General features: G+C 45.4%; 1 protein-coding gene across 1 annotated transcript; it reads left to right on the top strand.

Moving 5' to 3' along the window:
- Positions 1-1,159: 1,159 nt before the first annotated feature.
- Positions 1,160-17,021, top strand: LOC114593275 (uncharacterized). The gene is made up of 7 exons (XM_077926470.1): positions 1,160-1,322; positions 2,618-3,913; positions 5,565-6,476; positions 9,050-9,144; positions 11,363-11,530; positions 13,246-13,403; positions 13,757-17,021. Exons 2-7 carry the CDS (start codon positions 2,619-2,621, stop codon positions 13,994-13,996), a joined length of 2,868 nt encoding a protein of 955 aa, XP_077782596.1. The 5' UTR covers positions 1,160-1,322; position 2,618; the 3' UTR covers positions 13,997-17,021.
- The last annotated feature ends 787 nt before the right edge of the window (positions 17,022-17,808 follow it).

Genomic DNA, 17,808 nt, shown 5'->3' with positions numbered 1-17,808 from the left:
TGGACCTTGAGGCTCTCCGTGGGGCATACCGGGAGAGGCGGTCCCGTAGTTATGAGGGTCCTAGGCCGTGAAGGGCTTTAAAGGTCAAAAGCAGCACCTTAAATCTGACCCTGTACTCCACCGGGAGCCAGTGCAGCTGGAAAAGCACTGGGTGAATATGCTCCCATGGCAGAGACCCCATGAGGAGCCTAGCTGCAGCATTCTGCACCCGCTGGAATTTCTGGGACAGCTTCAGGGGCAGCCCCGCGTAGAGCGAGTTACAGTAGTCAAGCCTGGAGGTGACCATTGCATGGATCACTGTGGCCAGGTCGGGGCAGGAAAGGTAATGGACCAACTGCTTGATGCGGCGAAGGTGGAAAAATGTTGCCTTGGCTGTTGCTGTAACTTGCGCCTCCATGGAAAGGGAGGCGTCAAGGATTACACCCAAACTCTTAACGGAAGGCACTGGCACTAATTGGGAGTTGGTCCCTCATCCCCATACCATCCCAACCCAGCCAGAGGACCTGTCTTCGAAGGATTTAGGTTTATTTAGGATTCGAAGGTTTATTGAATATATGGGGGGAAACACTTGAAAACGTTGGAAGCGTTAAGATAAATTCAACAGTGTAAATAAGTTTTGATGGAAGTAATAATGGAATACTGAATGGTTTATTCTTGGTATGAGCTTTCGTGTGCATGCACACTTCTTCAGATATCTGAAGATCTGAAGAAGTGTGCATCTGAAGAAGTGTGCATGCACACGAAAGCTCATACCAAGAACTAACTTAGTTGGTCTTTAAGGTGCTACTGGAAGGAATTTTTTTTGTTTTGAATGGTTTATGTAAAATATGCAACTTTTTATGTTATGCAAAATGGACCATGGAAAGAGAAGAAGGGATGTTTAAATGAATACCCTAAATTGTAAAACAGAAAATTGAATAAAATTATATATAAAAAAATAAATAGATGTTTATAACCAACTTCTCCGTAGCCCAGGCTGCATTCCCCCTCCCCCCGTCAAAGAAACTCTCCCCACGTGACGTTTCTCCGCCAATCCCTTCCCTTCCGCGGCAGCGCGGGCGGAAAAAGCTGCCAGCACCAAAAATGGCTCCCACGGCGTCACTTTCCCGCGAGAAAGATGTCGGGTGGGGCGGGCGCTGTCTTTGCAGTTCCTGCCTTTCCTTGCCCTGCTACGGTGGCCGCCAAGGGTCACGCGGAGCGTTTTCCTTCCCCGCTTTGAGGGATGCTGCAAAAAGGGAAAGAAAGGTCCGCTTAGTTTCAGCTCCGCTTCCTTCTCTCCGCCCCGGGAAAGGCAGCAGCGCTTGGTTGTCATAATACAAAAGGTATTCTGCCCTGGAAGTGGAGGTTCCACTGGTCGAGCTCATTGCATGTTGCCTGGGGGGGGGGGCAGAGGGTGGCGATACGTCCTTGCAATTTTGATGCCCTTCCAAGGTACCAGCTTTCGGCAACGAACTCGGACCTGGGCTGGTTCAGTCGGTAGAGCATGGTCATTCTTAATCTCAGGGTCGTGGGTTCGAGTTTTGCACGTTGGGCAAAAGATTCCTGCACGGCAAGGGGTTGGACTAGATGACCCTTGGGTCCCTTCCAGCTCTACAGTTCTATATTCTAACAGTTTGAAGTTGCACCAAGAGCCCAGTCCCTTAGTGCAGGGGCGCCTCTCACTCCCTTGCCTGTTGAGATCATGCAGGGGCCTTCGCTGTGCTCTTTTTGACACCTGCTAAAAAAAACAAAACCCACTCCTATTTAGACAAACCTCCCCAGATGCTTAGAAAGTTTTAATCTACTTTTTTGTATTTTTACTTTTGCAGGTTTTGAAGTAAGGGTTGTAATTCCCCCTCCCCTTGATTTTACTGTGCTATCACACAGGGATTTAAAACAACAACAATCAAGCGGTGTATAAATCTTAGGAAATAAATAAGTGTTTGGTGCTAAGAAGTAATTTATTTTGTTTGGGCTGAATCTTCTGCCTATCAGTTTCACTGGATGACTCCCAAATCCTAGTTTTAGCAGAGAACTTTCTCTCTCTCTCTCTTTCTCTGCTTCCCTACACCTCTCTTCCTTCAAACATTTCGGTTTCCCCTCATAGGGTGATGCTTTCAATGCAAGATTATCAGAATTGCATGAAAGTGTCTAAGTGTGCCTGCCGACTCTTTTGCGTTCCATTTTTCTCATCGTGGGTAGGTGTCTTCTCAGTTTTGCACAAGGCAGCAAATAGAGAGTAGAGCCTGGAATATAATAAATTTCCACCAAGGCTCCCTTACTGGGCTGGAATATGAAACTAGGCTTAATAGTGCAAGTTTATTCCACACTTTATTCAATTTTCTTAGGCTGTCCTCATGTTTATTTACCAGGAAGCAAGTTCTCTTGAATTCAATGAGACTTCCTTCTGAGTTGGCATGATAGGATTGCACTGTTAGTCTGTCTCCCTCTACAGAGGGAGGACTGGTCATACAGCCCTTTGAATTCCATAAACTTCTTCTTCAGTTATTAATGTGTGACATTCTGTGTTAACTGTGAATTGACTGAGAAAGTGAATTTATTCGTTTATTTATTTTGAAAGTGGGGGATTTATACAAGCCAATGTATCACCATTCTTTGACGCACTTCCTTTTGATAGGATGGAGAAAAATAAAATTGTAATGAAATCCAACACGGCTGCTTCCAACCTACTGAGAACCTTGCATTCTCTCTATCAGTTTGGCCACTTCTGTGATGCAATAATATACACAGACCAGTTTGGCATCCAGGAGGAGTTTTTCGTTCACAAAGTCGTATTGGCTGCTTCCAGCAATTACTTTAGAAGCCTGTTCCTCACCGATGAAATGCTGAAAGCCAGAGATTGTCGGGTGACTCTCCAGGGTGTTCACACTGAAGAATTTGCCTGCTTCCTAAAGTTTGCCTACACAACAGAAGTAGAAATTGAAGCGGACAAACTGCACCGAATAAAGGAGGTAGCCGAAAGACTTGAATGCCAAGATCTGCTTGATGTTTTTGAAGAAATGAAGGCTGCAGGAGAAGATTTGGATCTGGGTGTTCGTTCAGAAAGACAGGAAGGCAGTAGGTCTGTCTGCAGTAAAACAAAACAAGTAGAAAACAAGGAACAGAGTGCTTCGTCCCGAATTTTGGCAGCGCCCATGAAGAGACAGCTTTGGGACCGAAAGAAGCACACAAAACTGACTGCCGTCTATGATGGTAGTGAAGGTAAACCTGGCCGTTCTGGCAAATATGGTGTTGTGTTTGAGGGGCCCAAAGACAGCACAGCAGCGTCAGCTGGATGTCACGAAATAGACATGCACGGCGCTCTTACTATGAAGTACGTCAGCCCGCCGGAAAATAAGGCCAGCCACCTGTCACTAAATCAGGTGGACTCCAAGGAAGCCTGCATTGTTACAAGCAAGATACTACCCGGCCAGGAGGAGGGTGAAAACGGCTTGAATCTTAGCGAAACCAAACTCAGGAAATCGCCGCGCAATATATCGAAAGTCTTGCCCCATACATACACATGTGACAAGTGTTGTCATTCCTTCCATTTTGCCAAGCAGTACCAGTCGCACATGGAACAAGAACATGACGCAGATCTGGTGGTTCAATATAGCTGCGATATGTGTGGCCAACTCTTTCCCAGTTGCCAGGACCTAAGGCAACATAGGCTCACCGTTCACGACGATGAAAAGCAGTTCCCCTGCTTGTTGTGCGACAAAAGGTTTAAGTGCCAGAAAGACATCAGCCATCATATGCGGAGAGTGCATGAGAAGAAAAAGAACCCTCAGAGGTGTCCCTACTGTGACAAGGTGATCAGCTCTAAATGTGGCTTGACAGTTCACATTCGAACACATACGGGAGAGAAGCCTTATAAGTGCGGAGGCTGCGCGGCAAGTTTTGCTCAGAGATCTGCCTTCACTACTCATGTAAGGTAAAGTCTTCGTGCATTTCAGAATATTGGGAGATAGTTTTCCCTCTTCATCTCTTTGCTGTTAGAAATTTTATCCAGAAGCGAATAGAACTCTGCCAGCTTTAGAGGATTTGCTATAGGATTTGCTTTAGAGCCAGTGTGGTGCAGTGGTTAAGAGCAGTGGACTCATAATCTGGGGAACCGGGTTTGCGTCTCCGCTCCTCCACATGCAGCTGCTGGGTGACCTTGGACTAGTCACACTTCTTTGAAGTCTCTCAGCCTCACTCACCTCACAGAGTGTTTGTTGTGGGGGAGGAAGGGAAAGGAGATTGTTAGCCGCGTTGAGACTCCTTAAGGGGAGTGAAAGGCAGGGTATCAAGTCCAAACTCTTCTTCTTTTTCTTAAAAAAAAGGTAAAGGACCTCTGACAGTTAAGTCCAGTCGCGAACGACTCTGGGGTTACAGTGCTCATCTCACTTTACTGGCCGAGGGAGCCAACGTTTGTCTGCAGACAGTTTTTCTGGGTCGTGTGGCCAGCATGACTAAGCCATTTCTGGCGAAACCAGAGCAGTGTACAGAAACGCTGTTTACCTTCCCACCGGAGTGGTACCTATTTATCTACTTTCACTTTGACGTGCTTTCGAACTGCTAGGTTGGCAGGAGCATGACTGAGCAACGGGAGCTCACCCCGTCGCGGGGATTAGAACCACCGACCTTCTGATCGGCAAGCCCAAGGCTCAGTAGTTTAGACCACAACGCCACCCGCGTTCTTCTTGTTATTGCAATGCTATTATACAAATATATTCAAAGTTACATTTACACAGTTCTATCAGTGTAAAAGTATTTGCTGCATGGCTTCCACATCCAGTCCGTGGAGCCTACGGGCAGCACAATAAACTTTTATTTCTTCCTTTTATAGCCTGGACAACATGTGGCTCAGCAAACCAAACTTAGCCACAGTCAGAGAAACAAAGGTGCTGTGCTTCTCAGTTTGCTCTCCTTTTCAGCCAGCGCATGCAAACTGCCTTGGAGTCTTTATGCCCTGTGCGTTGCTAGGGGTGATTAATATTGTCAGACTTTATACTTGGCTGCTGCTGCTCAGGACAAGATTATTAAATGATGCTTTACATCTCATGCTTTTGCATCTCTTACTCAGAAGCAAACCCCACTAAGATCAACCAAACTTACTCCCAGGAATGTATTCTAGAACTGCAGGCTCTGCGTTTAACTTTGCCTTCATGATGTGTATTTGTCAATTTCCATTTTATTTTACTAAGCATTTCTATCCCACCTTTCTAGAAAAAGAAATATATTCAATGCAGCAGACAGGTCCAACCAATACATAAAAACTTACCACTTTTTAAAACGAAAACAAAGTTAAGATGGTAGCAAACAGTAATTAAATATCATACCTGGAAATGCCTGCTGGGGAAAAAAATCTTAGAATAGCACCTAGTGATGGGGGCAGCAATATCCTATGCATTTTGATTTAGAAGTACGTCCTACTTAGGTCACTGGGGCTTACCCCATAGAAAGGAGGTTAGGATTGTGGCCTTAGATGCTTTTCAATTGAATTTGCCCTTGTATGGATATATGGATTATTTGTGTATCTAGTATAGCCTGTGGAAAATTGTGTCTAATTTACAGGTGGCATTACGTTTTTCCCCCAACAGAAAAATACATGAATCAGGACAAGACAGGAAACTCAGTCCAGATTACTGGATGATAGCCCCGCCAACAAAAAAAGCAGATGTTATAGATAGCAAAGTTGACAAGAATAGCAAAACATACCCAAAGGTACCAAACAGCGACTTGCAAAGAGAACCTGTGGATGAAAAAACTCGGGAGCTTGAGGGAGAATCCAGGAATCCTCCTCCTTTGGAAGCAGAGTCTGAGAGTAAAGAGGAAAGTCAGGAGCGACGTGGTGATGCTGATATTCAAAGAGAAAAACCAGATGGACGCAGGACTTTGGCTGCAGAAGACTGTGTAAAAGGAGAAAGGGACTGTGAAACAGAAGGCAGGGGCAGGGAAGAGAATGAGGCAGTCTCTTCTGAAGACATCGATGAGAATTCAAATGATCAAGACACTGAGGAAAGCAAATCGGACGCCGGTTGCAAAGCGAGGGGCGTTGTGAACAAAAACGAGGGCGCCAAAAAATCGGCCTATGTTATAACGTGTACCAAATGTGCGGAGAAGTTCGTCTCGAGGAAGAAATACACCGACCACTGCAAGAACGTCCACCATTCTGTGCCTGGTAAAATTTATCAGTGCGACGTCTGTAGCAAGTCCTTTGCGAGTTACAACAGCTGGAAGGAGCACAGGGCCAGCGTCCACACGGACGACAGGCAGTTTTCCTGCACCCTCTGCAACGCCACTTTTAAAAGGAAAAGGGATGTGAGGACCCACTATATGCGGAAGCACGAAGGAAGAGTGAAGCGTCCCCTTTGCTCTGTCTGCGGGAAGATCTTGAGCTCAAGAACGGCGCTAGTGTTTCACATGAGGACCCACACAGGCGAGAAGCCGTACCAGTGCAGCATTTGTTGCTCAAGATTTGCCCAGCCATCCCAGCTCAAGATTCACACCAGGTAAGCCTGTTCTCTCTCTCTCTCTCCCTCTCCCTCTCTGTCTTTTCTATCTTCTCTCTTTAATTTTGCAAATTCTGCATGCACCAGAATTGGGTACTTACTTCTAACTCATATTGGCCATGCATACAGTGGTACCTCAGGTTACATACGCTTCAGGTTACAGACTCCGCTAACCCAGAAATAGTGCTTCAGGTTAAGAACTTTGCTTCAGGATGAGAACAGAAATCGTGCTCCGGCGGCGCAGCAGCAGCAGCGGGAGGCCCCATTGGCTAAAGTGGTGCTTCAGGTTAAGAACAGTTTCAGGTTAAGTACGGACCTCCGGAACGAATTAAGTACTTAACCTGAGGTGCCACTGTATTAACAAACAGTAAATGTTCCAATGAGTGTAGGTGGGGGGGGGGGTGGAAGAGTGTGTAGCTGGCAACCTTCAGTAGTAAGTAAAGGTAAAGGTACCGCTGCCCATCAGGGCCAGTCGTGACCGACTCTAGGGTTGCGCGCTCATCTTGCTCAAGAGGCCGGGAGCCGGCGCCGTCCAAAGACACTTCCGGGTCACGTGGCCAGCATGACTAAGCTGCATCTGGCGAGCCAGCACCAGCGCAGCACACGGAAACACCGTTTACCTTCCCGCTAGAAAGCGGTCCCTATTTATCTACTTGCACTTAGGGGTGCTTTCGAACTGCTAGGTGGGCAGGAGCTGGGACCGAACGACGGGAGCTGCTCACCCCGCCGCAGGGATTCGAACCGCTGACCATATGATCGGCAAGTCCTAGGCACTGAGGTTTTACCCACAGCGCCACACGTGACCCAATTGGGTACTTACTTCTAACTCATATTGGCCATGCGTACAGAGGAACCTCAGGTTACATACGCTTCAGGTTACATACGCTTCAGGTTACAGACTCTTCTAACCCAGAAATAGTGCTTCAGGTTAAGAACTTCACTTCAGGATGAGAACAGAAATCGGGCTCCGGCGATGCGGCAACAGCTGGAGGCCCCATTAGCTAAAGTGGTGCTTCAGGTTAAGAACAGTTTCAGGTTAAGTACGGACCTCCGGAACGAATTAAGTACTTAACCCGAGGTACCACTGTATTAACAAACAGTAAATGTTCCAATGAGTGTAGGTGGGGCGGGGGGGTGGAAGAGTGTGTAGCTGGCAACCTTCAGTAGTAGTTGGGTGGTAATACAACTAGAACTATATAGTTCTAGCATTTTTTAAAAAGGTAACACACTACTTAAACACACTAATATACAAAGCAGCCCTTGGACCAACTCCAAATGGGAGCAGAGGTGGGGACTGAATTTCGGTGCTTCAAAATTTCTGGTATAATAATAATTTAATAATAATTTATTATTTATACCCCGCCCATCTGGCTGGGTTTCCCCAGCCACTCTGGGCGGCTTCCAACTGAATATTAAAAACAGTACAGCATCAGACATTAAAAACTTCCCTAAAGAGGGCTGCCTTCAGTTGTCTTTTAAAAGTAAAATAGTTGTTTATTGCTTTGACATCTGCTGGGAGGGCGTTCCACAGGGCAGGCGCCACTACCGAGAAGGCCCTCTGCCTGGTTCCCTGTAACCTTACTTCTCACAATGAGGGAACTGCCAGAAGGCCCTCGGCGCTGGATCTCAGTGTCCTGGTAATGTTAATGGTAATCATGGTAATGTTACATGATTTCTGCTGCTACCTCAATGGGGGCAGGTTTAAAAAACCTGTTTCCTTGAGCTGGGGCTCTCTTCTCTATTTGTTCTCAGGAGGTCTTAATCAGAACTTCTGGTGTTGCTGGACTACAACTTCTGATTGTAATTTTGTCTGGCGCATGCCATTTTGCTGTATTTTTACAAAAGTGTGGTTTATATTTATCTAAATAAATAAAGACTAAAATCCCTCAGCATTCCGGCTAGTGGAAGTTGGCATCCAAGAATGCTTGGAGACTCGAAGGTTCTCCCATTCCATCTCAAATTATCCTGTACTGCTTTTAAAAATTTTAATTTAATTAAGTCTGCTGTTATTGGTTGTATTCTAGAGCAGACATAGGCAAACGCCAGCCCTCCAGATGTTTGGGACTACAATTCCCATCATCCCTGACTACTGGTCCTGTTAGCTAGGGGTGATGGGAATTGTAGTCCCAAACATCTGGAGGGGCGGAGTTTGCCTATGCCTTCTCTAGAGCAGTGTTTCCCAACCTTGGGCCTCCAGCTGTTTTTGGACTACAACTCCCATCATCCCTAGCTAGCAAGACCAGTGGTCAGGGATGATGGGAATTGTAGTTCAAAAACAGCTGGAGAGTCTAGAGGAATGAAAAATCTGACAACTCTATCTTTGATCTTTTTTTTTTTTTTTTTTTTTTGCTGTAGCCATAGAATCGTATAGCCAGAAAGTGCCTGAAGATCATTTAGTCCCCAGACTATGGCAGGAGTCATTTCCCGAGAAGTACTGTGCCGCTTGCCTTGGGTGGCGGCAGGGAGGTGAGGGAGAGGGGTGGAATATTGGCAAACTATCTGTAATATTTACTAAGCAGGACATGTCACTCTTAACATGTTTTGTCAGCATTTTCATATTTCTTTGACTGCAGGTCCCATACAGGTGAAAAGCCATACATCTGTGAGGATTGTGGGGCTTGCTTTGCAGATAAAGGCAAGCTTACTGGCCACAAGAGGACACATACAGGTATAATAATAATAATAATAATAACAACAACAATAATAATTTATTATTTATACCCCGCCCATCTGGCTGAGTTTCCCCAGCCACTCTGGGCGGCTCCCAATCAAATGTTAAAAACAGTACAGCATTAAATATTAAAAACTTCCCTGAACAGGGCTGCCTTCAGATGTCCTTTAAAGATAGTATAGCTGCTTATTTCCTTCACAAAAGGGAGGGCGTTCCACAGGGCGGGCGCCACTACCGAGAAGGCCCTCTGCCTGGTTCCCTGTAACCTCACTTCTCACAATGAGGGAACCGCCAGAAGGCCCTTGGCGCTGGATCTCAGTGTCCGGGCTGAACGATGGGGGTGGAGACGCTCCTTCAGGTATACAGGTAAGCGTTTAAATCCAGCCCTTGGATGCAGTAGAGGTTAATGCCTATCGGTGCATATTGATTTATTCTGATTATAATCCTGCATTGCTGGGGGTTGGAATAGAAGACCGTTAGGGTCCCTTCCAACTCTACAATTCTACGACTTTTCATGAATTACAGATAAGTAGTTGAAAAGGATGGTGGTGGGGGAGGTTAGCAGATTTCCTGTGAGGCATAACTCTTAAGCTCCCTCTCATTCACTTAAAGGTAAAGGGACCCCTGACCATTAGGTCCAGTCATGGCCAACTCTGGGGTTGCGGCGCTCATCTCGCTTTATTGGCCGAGGGAGCCGGCATACAGCTTCCAGGTCATGTGGCCAGCATGACTAAGATGCTTCTGGCGAACCAGAGTAGCGCACGGAAACGCCGTTTACCTTCCCGCCAGAGCGGTACCTATTTATCTACTTGCACTTTGAGGTGCTTTTGAACTGCTAGGTTGGCAGGAGCAGGGACCGAGCAACGGGAGCTTACCCTGTCGCGGGGATTCGAACCGCCGACCTTCTGATCGGCAAGTCCTAGGCTCTGTGGTTTCACCCACAGCGCCTCGCACTTACTCCAGCCTTTTCTCTCGGGGCGAACTACATGTTACCCTGCGATCAGGAATGAGGCAGCACACACATTTCTTCACTCTCCAGCACTGCTACAAATGGCCACCTGCCCAGGGCTTCTGTGGCATTGACAACACAGAAAAAGATGTGTAACTGTTGCAGCAGAGGCTTAAAGGATCATATATCCCAGGAGCAGAAAGAGAGGCAACTATCCGTTGGAAGGTAGAGAGTGTAGAAGAGATCTCCTGGACCAGGGAAGGGGAATATGAGGCCCATCAACAGGAGTAGATCGCAAATGTGTATCTAAAATATCAGCACTGTGCGACGACAGCCACATGGATGCTCCTAGCCCAGAGATGGAAAGAAGACAAAGTCCCTACCAGGGAGGAGTGGCAAACTAAGCTGTTGGAGTACGCCGAAATGGCAAAACTGACCGGAAAGCTCGGGACCCAAAAAGACCAAATTTTTAATAAAGAATGGGGGAAATTTATAATTTACCTGGGAGAGCACTGTAAGCAGATGAAAAAATTAGCAGGATTGCAATAATAGTAATAGTAGTAGTAGTAGTAGTAGTAGTAGTAGTAGTAGTAGTAGTAATAATTTATTTGTACCCCGCCCATCTGGCTGGGTTTCCCCAGCCACTCTGGGCAGCTTCCAACAAAGATTAAAAATACATCAAAATGTGACACATTAAAAACTTCCCTGAACAGGGCTGCCTTCAGGTGTCTTCTAAATGTCAGGTAGTTGTAATGTAGCAAATGTAGCAAATTTTATGGACAAAATGGAGATTACTAAACAATATGCAGTTGAAAAGGTTGACAATAGGACCCATGGAGGGGAAGTCCAGAGATTCAGAGAAATCTCTAAATATGGATATGTATTTTGTATTGCTATAATTCTATACTTCTAAATTCAAATAAAAATTATTTCTCTCTCTCTCTCTCTCTCTCACACACACACACACACACACACACACACACACACACTGGCCTTTCTAGTGTCCCACTGAATATGTGGCTGTTCAAAAGTTGTTGGACTCCCAACCGCTGTCCGGGGCCCAAAGGAAGAGTAGGGTAAAAAGTAAATAAACCACTGGCATCCCCAGGCGGCCTAGCCAATGCTCAGGGATGATGGGAATTGTAGTCCAACAACATCTGGAGAGGCTCCCCATCCCTGGGCGTTCTTTGGACGTCTCCTGTGGGTGATCATCGGCGTAGGTAACGGTCAGTAACATAATTCTACCCCCATTCATTTCCTTTGCAGGAGAGCGTCTGTTCAAGTGTGATGTCTGTGGGAAACATTTTTCTACCAACGAATACTTGAAATGCCATAAGCGCTGCCACATGGGAGCCAAGCCGTACAAGTGTGATGTGTGTGGGAAAACGTTTGGACTGAGGGCCTCATTAGCCCAACACAGTAACGTTCATGCAGGTAATAAACTCCCTCCCAGTGGGGGGATGGATCTTGTTGATGGACCTCTCTGCCACATGCAGCGTTCATTCTGTGCAAGTACAGTGTAAGAATCCAGAATCTGCTCAGACCACAGTTGACAATGATGTGCCTTGCATATTTATTTAAATACAGTGGTACCTCAGGTTACATACGCTTCAGGTTACAGACTCCGCTAACCCAGAAATAGTGCTTCAGGTTAAGAATTTTGCTTCAGGATGAGAACAGAAATCGTGCTCCGGCAGCGCAGCGGCAGCAGGAGGCCCCATTAGCTAAAGTGGTGCTTCAGGTTAAGAACAGTTTCAGGTTAAGTATGGACCTCCGGAACGAATTAACTACTTAACCTGGGGTACCACTGTATGATGCAAGAATCGTCATGTGGAAATACTACGTTAGTTAAATACTCTCAGTACAATTTATATTCTAAGCAGGAGATTGTTACATGTGTACATGTGCTAGGGTGCCCCAGGCTAAATTTCAAACTTTATTTCATTCCAGGCAAAGGGGGACAATGTATTTCCTTGAGAGTCACTGAAAACTAAAATAGACCTGTGCGCTCTAGCTTCCCCCGAATGCTCACCTTTCAGAACCTTGAGTTCTTGTTGGGTATTTGTAAAACTTGGACAACCGCAAAAAACTTGGGTTTTCAGTTTTCCCTACTTGGCAGTATCTTTGCTTGATGAAAGCCAAGTTGTGTAGAGACCGTGGGCAAACAACTTCACCACTGCACAGCTTCCAAAAGATGGACATATTCACAGTTTTCTCTGATGAGAACCTGCAGAAATAGCATGGGAGGGGGAATGAGGCCTATTTCCAGCAGCAGAAGGTAGTTCTGTAAGTAGAACTGATCGTGTGAAAACCACAAAGAGGAACCCCGCTTTTCCCTGTGTTGTTTTCCTGCCATGGTAGTGCCCTCAAGGCATCAGTCGCATTCATGCCATACATGAAAGTCACTCTTATCCCAGTCATGGTTGTGAACCCTGGGAACTGTAGCGCTGAGAGTTGGAAATACAGAGCTACGATTCTCAGCTTTGCTGTTTAACAGCTGCTGTGTCTGTTGGCTTCTGTCTCTCTCCTGTTTCAAACTTACTTTGTTTTCGGATATCAGTACAGTGGTACCTCGGGTTACATACGCGTCAGGTTAAATACGCTTCAGGTTACAGGTAACCCAGAAATATTACCTCGGGTTAAGAAATTTGCTTCAGGATGAGAACAGAAATCGTGCTCCGGCGGCACGGCGGCAGCAGGAGGCCCCATTAGCTAAAGTGGTCTTCAGGTTAAGAACAGTTTCAGGTTAAGAACTGACCTCCAGAACGAATTAAGTACTTAACCCGAGGTACCACTGTACAGTGGTACCTCGGGATGCGAATGGGATCCGTTCTGGAGCCCCGTTCACATCCTGAAGCGAATGTAAGACGCGAGTGCGGGTGCGCGGGTCGCGTTTCGCCGCCTCCGCGCATGCGCGTGACGTCATTTTGAGCATCTGCACATACGCAAGCGGCGAAACTCTTCCTTCCAGGTCGCCGCGGAGCGCAACCCGAAAATATTTAAGCTGAAGTGTGTTCATCCCGAGGTATGACTGTATGTGTTTACCTTACAAGGCACTAAGTAGACCCAAAATGGGTCTAAAGGTGAGAGAGAAATAAGATTTTGTAAATACACCCCCAACATTTGTGTGGTCTGTTTTGTTTTCTCAGAGACTCCTCCTTACTTCTGTGAGCAGTGTGGAAAGACCTTTACTCAGCAAGGAGCCTTGAGGCGTCACCAGCGTATTCACACTGGAGAAAAACCCTACAAGTGCAGGGCCTGTGAAAGGACCTTCACAGATCTGTCTACCTTGAGGAGACATGTACTGGTATGTTCTCCAGTTTGCCCCATTCATTTTAATAGGCAAACAAGCTTAATACTCTTTGAGTATAAAAAAATATTTGCCATGACCTTTAAAAAGCTTAGAACACCCATGTAGTAAATTGCTTTGGTGTCTGTCTAGGGGCGAATTTACTATCAGAGCCCTTAATCCCAAAGGGGCCTATAGTCCACATTGCTTTGTTTTTTAAAAAAATGGGTCTAGTTAGGCACAGTTTAAGTTGCATGACTCAAATTGATTATTTTTTGTTTTGTTTTAGAAGGTCTTTATGATTGCTCTAATCAGGTCAGAACTTGAATAACAACAGTATTTTTTTGTCTTGTTTTCTTCCCCTGCTATAGGTACACGATCGGAATGCTCACTGGAGGACTTTCTTAATAGATCTTACCATCAAAAAGGATCACAACTGGTCCAAAATAGAGCCGTTTTCTAATATCCGTATGGGAGAGGACTCTAATCCGATTTGGTCCGACGGCCAAAGTAAACTTTATAAACCAGAGAGCACCAGTGTAAAAAAAGCGGAACACGTATCCTGTGGTAGTAATGCCAAAGATCCTGACCATTCCCTTACGTATTTATAACTCTGTACAGTGAAGGCAAAATGCAGGCGTAAAACATTTTGCATCTCTCTCATGTGCCCCTTATGGGGGAGCATCCTCCATCTGCCTACAAGTTCTACAGAGAAGACACACTAGGAGTTCAGCATCTTCAGAGCCGAGAGGCAGCCACTGGGCAGCACAGTTGTGGAATTGCTTGTGAATGGATCATTTCTTAGTAGCTTAGATGCTGGCTTCGCTAGTAGCTATTTAGGAGTCAGGAGAGATGCTTTCAGAGCTCAAAATGAGTAGATATGGTGAGATATGCAGAACTAGCACAGCTGGCTTCAGCAGCAGTACAGGAGCATCTTCATAAGTTTTAAAAAATTCAAGACCCTTTTTCAGGCTGCTTTTATAAGCCAGTGTGGTGTAGTGGTTAAGAGCGGTGGACTCGTAATCTGGGGAACCGGGTTCGCGTCTCCGCTCCTCCACATGCAGCTGCTGGGTGACCTTGGGCCAGTCACACTTCTCTGAAGTCTCTCAGCCCGGCTCACCTCACAGAGTGTTTGTTGTGAGGGAGGAAGGGAAAGGAGAATGTTAGCCGCTTTGAGACTCCTTCGGGTAGTGATAAAGCGGGATATCAAATCCAAACCCTTCTTCTTCTTATAATGCTGCCAAGGAGGCTGTGGATCGTGTTCGATTCCAATAAAGAGAGATCTTTGCAGTGTACCTATGTGGGGACAGGCTCTGTGGTTCTGGTGCTGAGGGGAATAGCTCTGCACTACTAGAAGTGCTCTTTATTATTATTCTCATTTCAGTTTTTAAAGAAATGTCATGGGCAAAGATGGGAATGAGTTATGCTTAATGCGGGTGGTTAAAGCCGGGAGTTGCAGAGGATAAGAAAAGGCCAATAAGACCCCTTCCAAACTGGTAAAACAAAATATTAAAATAACAAAAGCAGTTTAGTGCATGTAAGTATAGGGTGATGCGCGCTGAGGCAAAACACTTAACACTGCACTTATGGGGTGTGAACTGGTGTTGACTGACCAGAAATGAGATACTGGTGGATAAACTCAATGAAAAGCTTGACCCAGTGTGGAGCAGCAGGGAGGCAAATAGAATAGAAACAGCCAATATCATTCATGTATTTTATACAAATCTTTGGGGCGGCTGCACTTGGAATACTGTGTACAGTTCTGCATTGTGAAAAGAATCTTGTGGAACTGGAAAACGTGCGGAAAAGGGCAACCCAAATGATTGTGAGGCTGGAGCAGCTCCTCTGTAAGGAAACCTTGCAATACTTGGGGATTTTTGTTTAGAAAAAAGGTAAGGGGGCATATGAAAGAGGGCCATGTGGAGAATAATACTAGAGTCATCCCATGAAGATGCAGGACACACTAAAAGTGGGCATTTCTTCACACAGCACGTTGTTAAATTACAGAATTCTCTCCCACAAGTTCTAGTAAAAGCCACCAAGTTGGATTGTTTTAAAGGTGATTGGACAACTTTATGGAGGATAAGTCTGCAACCTAGACAGCATCTTAAAAAGCAGAGACATCACCTTGCCAACAAAGGTCCGTATAGTAAAAGCTATGGTTTTCCCAGTAGTGATGTATGGAAGTGAGAGCTGGACCATAAAGAAGGCTGATCGCTGAAAAATTGATGCTTTTGAATTATGGTCCTGGAGGAGACTCTTGAGAGTCCCATGGACTGCAAGAAGATCAAACCTCTCCATTCTGAAGGAAATCAGCCCTGAGTGCTCACTGGAAGGACAGATCCTGAAGCTGAGGCTCCAATACTTTGGCCACCTCATGAGAAGAGAAGACTCCCTGGGAAAGACCCTGATGTTGGGAAAGATGGAGGGCACAAGGAGAAGGGGATGACAGACGATGAGATGGCTGGACAGTGTTCTTGAAGCTACCAGCATGAGTTTGACCAAACTGCGGAGGCAGTGGAAGACAGGAGTGCCTGGCGTGCTCTGGTCCATGGGGTCACGAAGAGTCGGACACGACTAAACGACTAAACAACAACAAAGTCTGCAAGTGGCTACTAGTCATGATGGCTGTGTGCCATCTCCATGTCTTTGAATACCAGCTGCTGAGGAAACAAGATAAGAAAATAACTGATGTCCTGGTTGCGGGCTTCCCAGGGTTTGACACTGTGGCAAACAGGATGTTAGGTGGGTTCTTGGTCTTACCTAGCAGGGCTCTTGTTCTTAATAGCTGAAATTTCTTTCTACTTGTACTGTTACTCTTTGAACTTAACAGTGATTGGATCCAGTATGAAAAAGGGCAATTGCCCTCAAATGTGAGGCAGGGAAATAAAGTGAGGTTGTGGGGAAGTAACTGTATTGTAGGGGAGGTATTTGATGTGGAGCAGACGCACACCATGTTTACAACACATTCCTTCCCTGCCAAGAATCCCGGAAACTGTAGTAGCAGAGCTACAATTCCCAGCACCCCTAATAAACTTATGGTTCCCTGGATATTGGAGGGTGGGGATGTGCTTTAAATGTAGGTGTGTATACACAACCAGAGAAAGGGCTGGATGCCTTCAGGTTCGTTGAATGTTACCTTCAGCCTTCTCAGTTTCAGAGAATGAAAGGAGGAGCTGCAGGAAAATCCGCTCAGAACATTTCACATTGGTGTGTCGGAAATCCAGACTGCATAGACCATTAGCACTTGCTAATATGCTGAACAGAACAAGTTTCATTTTTAAAAAGACCCATGCATAAAGATTTGCTAGAGGGACACTCAGAAACAGCCTGAGACCAACAGACTTGAAAACTGTCCATCTCTTAAGTGTATTTGCTATTTTATAACTGTAGCTGAGGATAAAAATTCACACCTGTTTAGGGATGTTTTTAATGTTTGATGTTTTGTTGTGTTTTTAATACTCTGTTAGAGGCCACCCAGAGTGGCTGGGGAAACCCAGCCAGATGGGCAGGGTATAAATTATTATTATTATTATTAGCCAGTTATCATTTATGCCACCTGTTTATAGGCCTGCTGTTTTGTAAATGTCATGGCTTTCCACAATAAATAGTCATTTCATATGGTTTGCTCTGAAATGTATATATGCCTTTTTGTACTAAAGATAATGGTCCCTCCCTGCATGACCAAATGGTGCGACTTGAGCTATGAAACTGGAGCTTATAGCTCAAAATTCAGCTGGAGAGCATGTTGGCCCCCTGGTTTTAGCTGGATTATTATTTTTATTTCATCGGTTTTAGCTGATTTATTTTATTATTATATTAGATTTAGCTGGATTATTATTATTATTATTATACAGTCATACCTTGGGTTGAATGTGCTACAGGTTGAGCGCTTTTGGGTTGTGCTCTGCGGCAACCTGGAAGTAACGGAGCACGTTACTTCTGGGTTTTACCATTGGCGCATGTGAAGACGCTCAAAATGAGGTCATGCGCATGTGCGGAAGCGGCAAAACCCGACACACGCAGACGCGCCGTCACGTCTTACATTCCATTCAGGATGCGAACGGGGCTCCGGAATTAAGTACTTAATTCGTTCTGGAGGTGCGTTCTTAACCTGAAGCGCCACTTTAGCTAATGGGGCCTCCTGCTGCCGCCGGAGCACGATTTCTGTTCTCATCCTGAAGCAAAGTTCTTAACCCGAGGTACTATTTCTGGGTTAGCGGAGTCTGTAACCTGAAGTGTATGTAACCTGAAACGTATGTAACCCAAGGTACCACTGTATTGGTTTTAGCTGGATCATTATTATTTTTATTATATTATGTTGGTTGTAACTCGATTATTATTATATTATATTATATTATATTATAATATTGGTTTTAGCTGTATTATTATTATTATTATTATTATTATTATTATTATTATT

The sequence above is a fragment of the Podarcis muralis genome, chromosome 3, assembly GCF_964188315.1.
Source record: "Podarcis muralis chromosome 3, rPodMur119.hap1.1, whole genome shotgun sequence".
NCBI lineage: Eukaryota > Metazoa > Chordata > Lepidosauria > Squamata > Lacertidae > Podarcis > Podarcis muralis.
The sequence above is the reverse complement of the archived record's forward strand: the minus strand, read 5'-3'. Positions and strand labels throughout refer to the sequence as shown.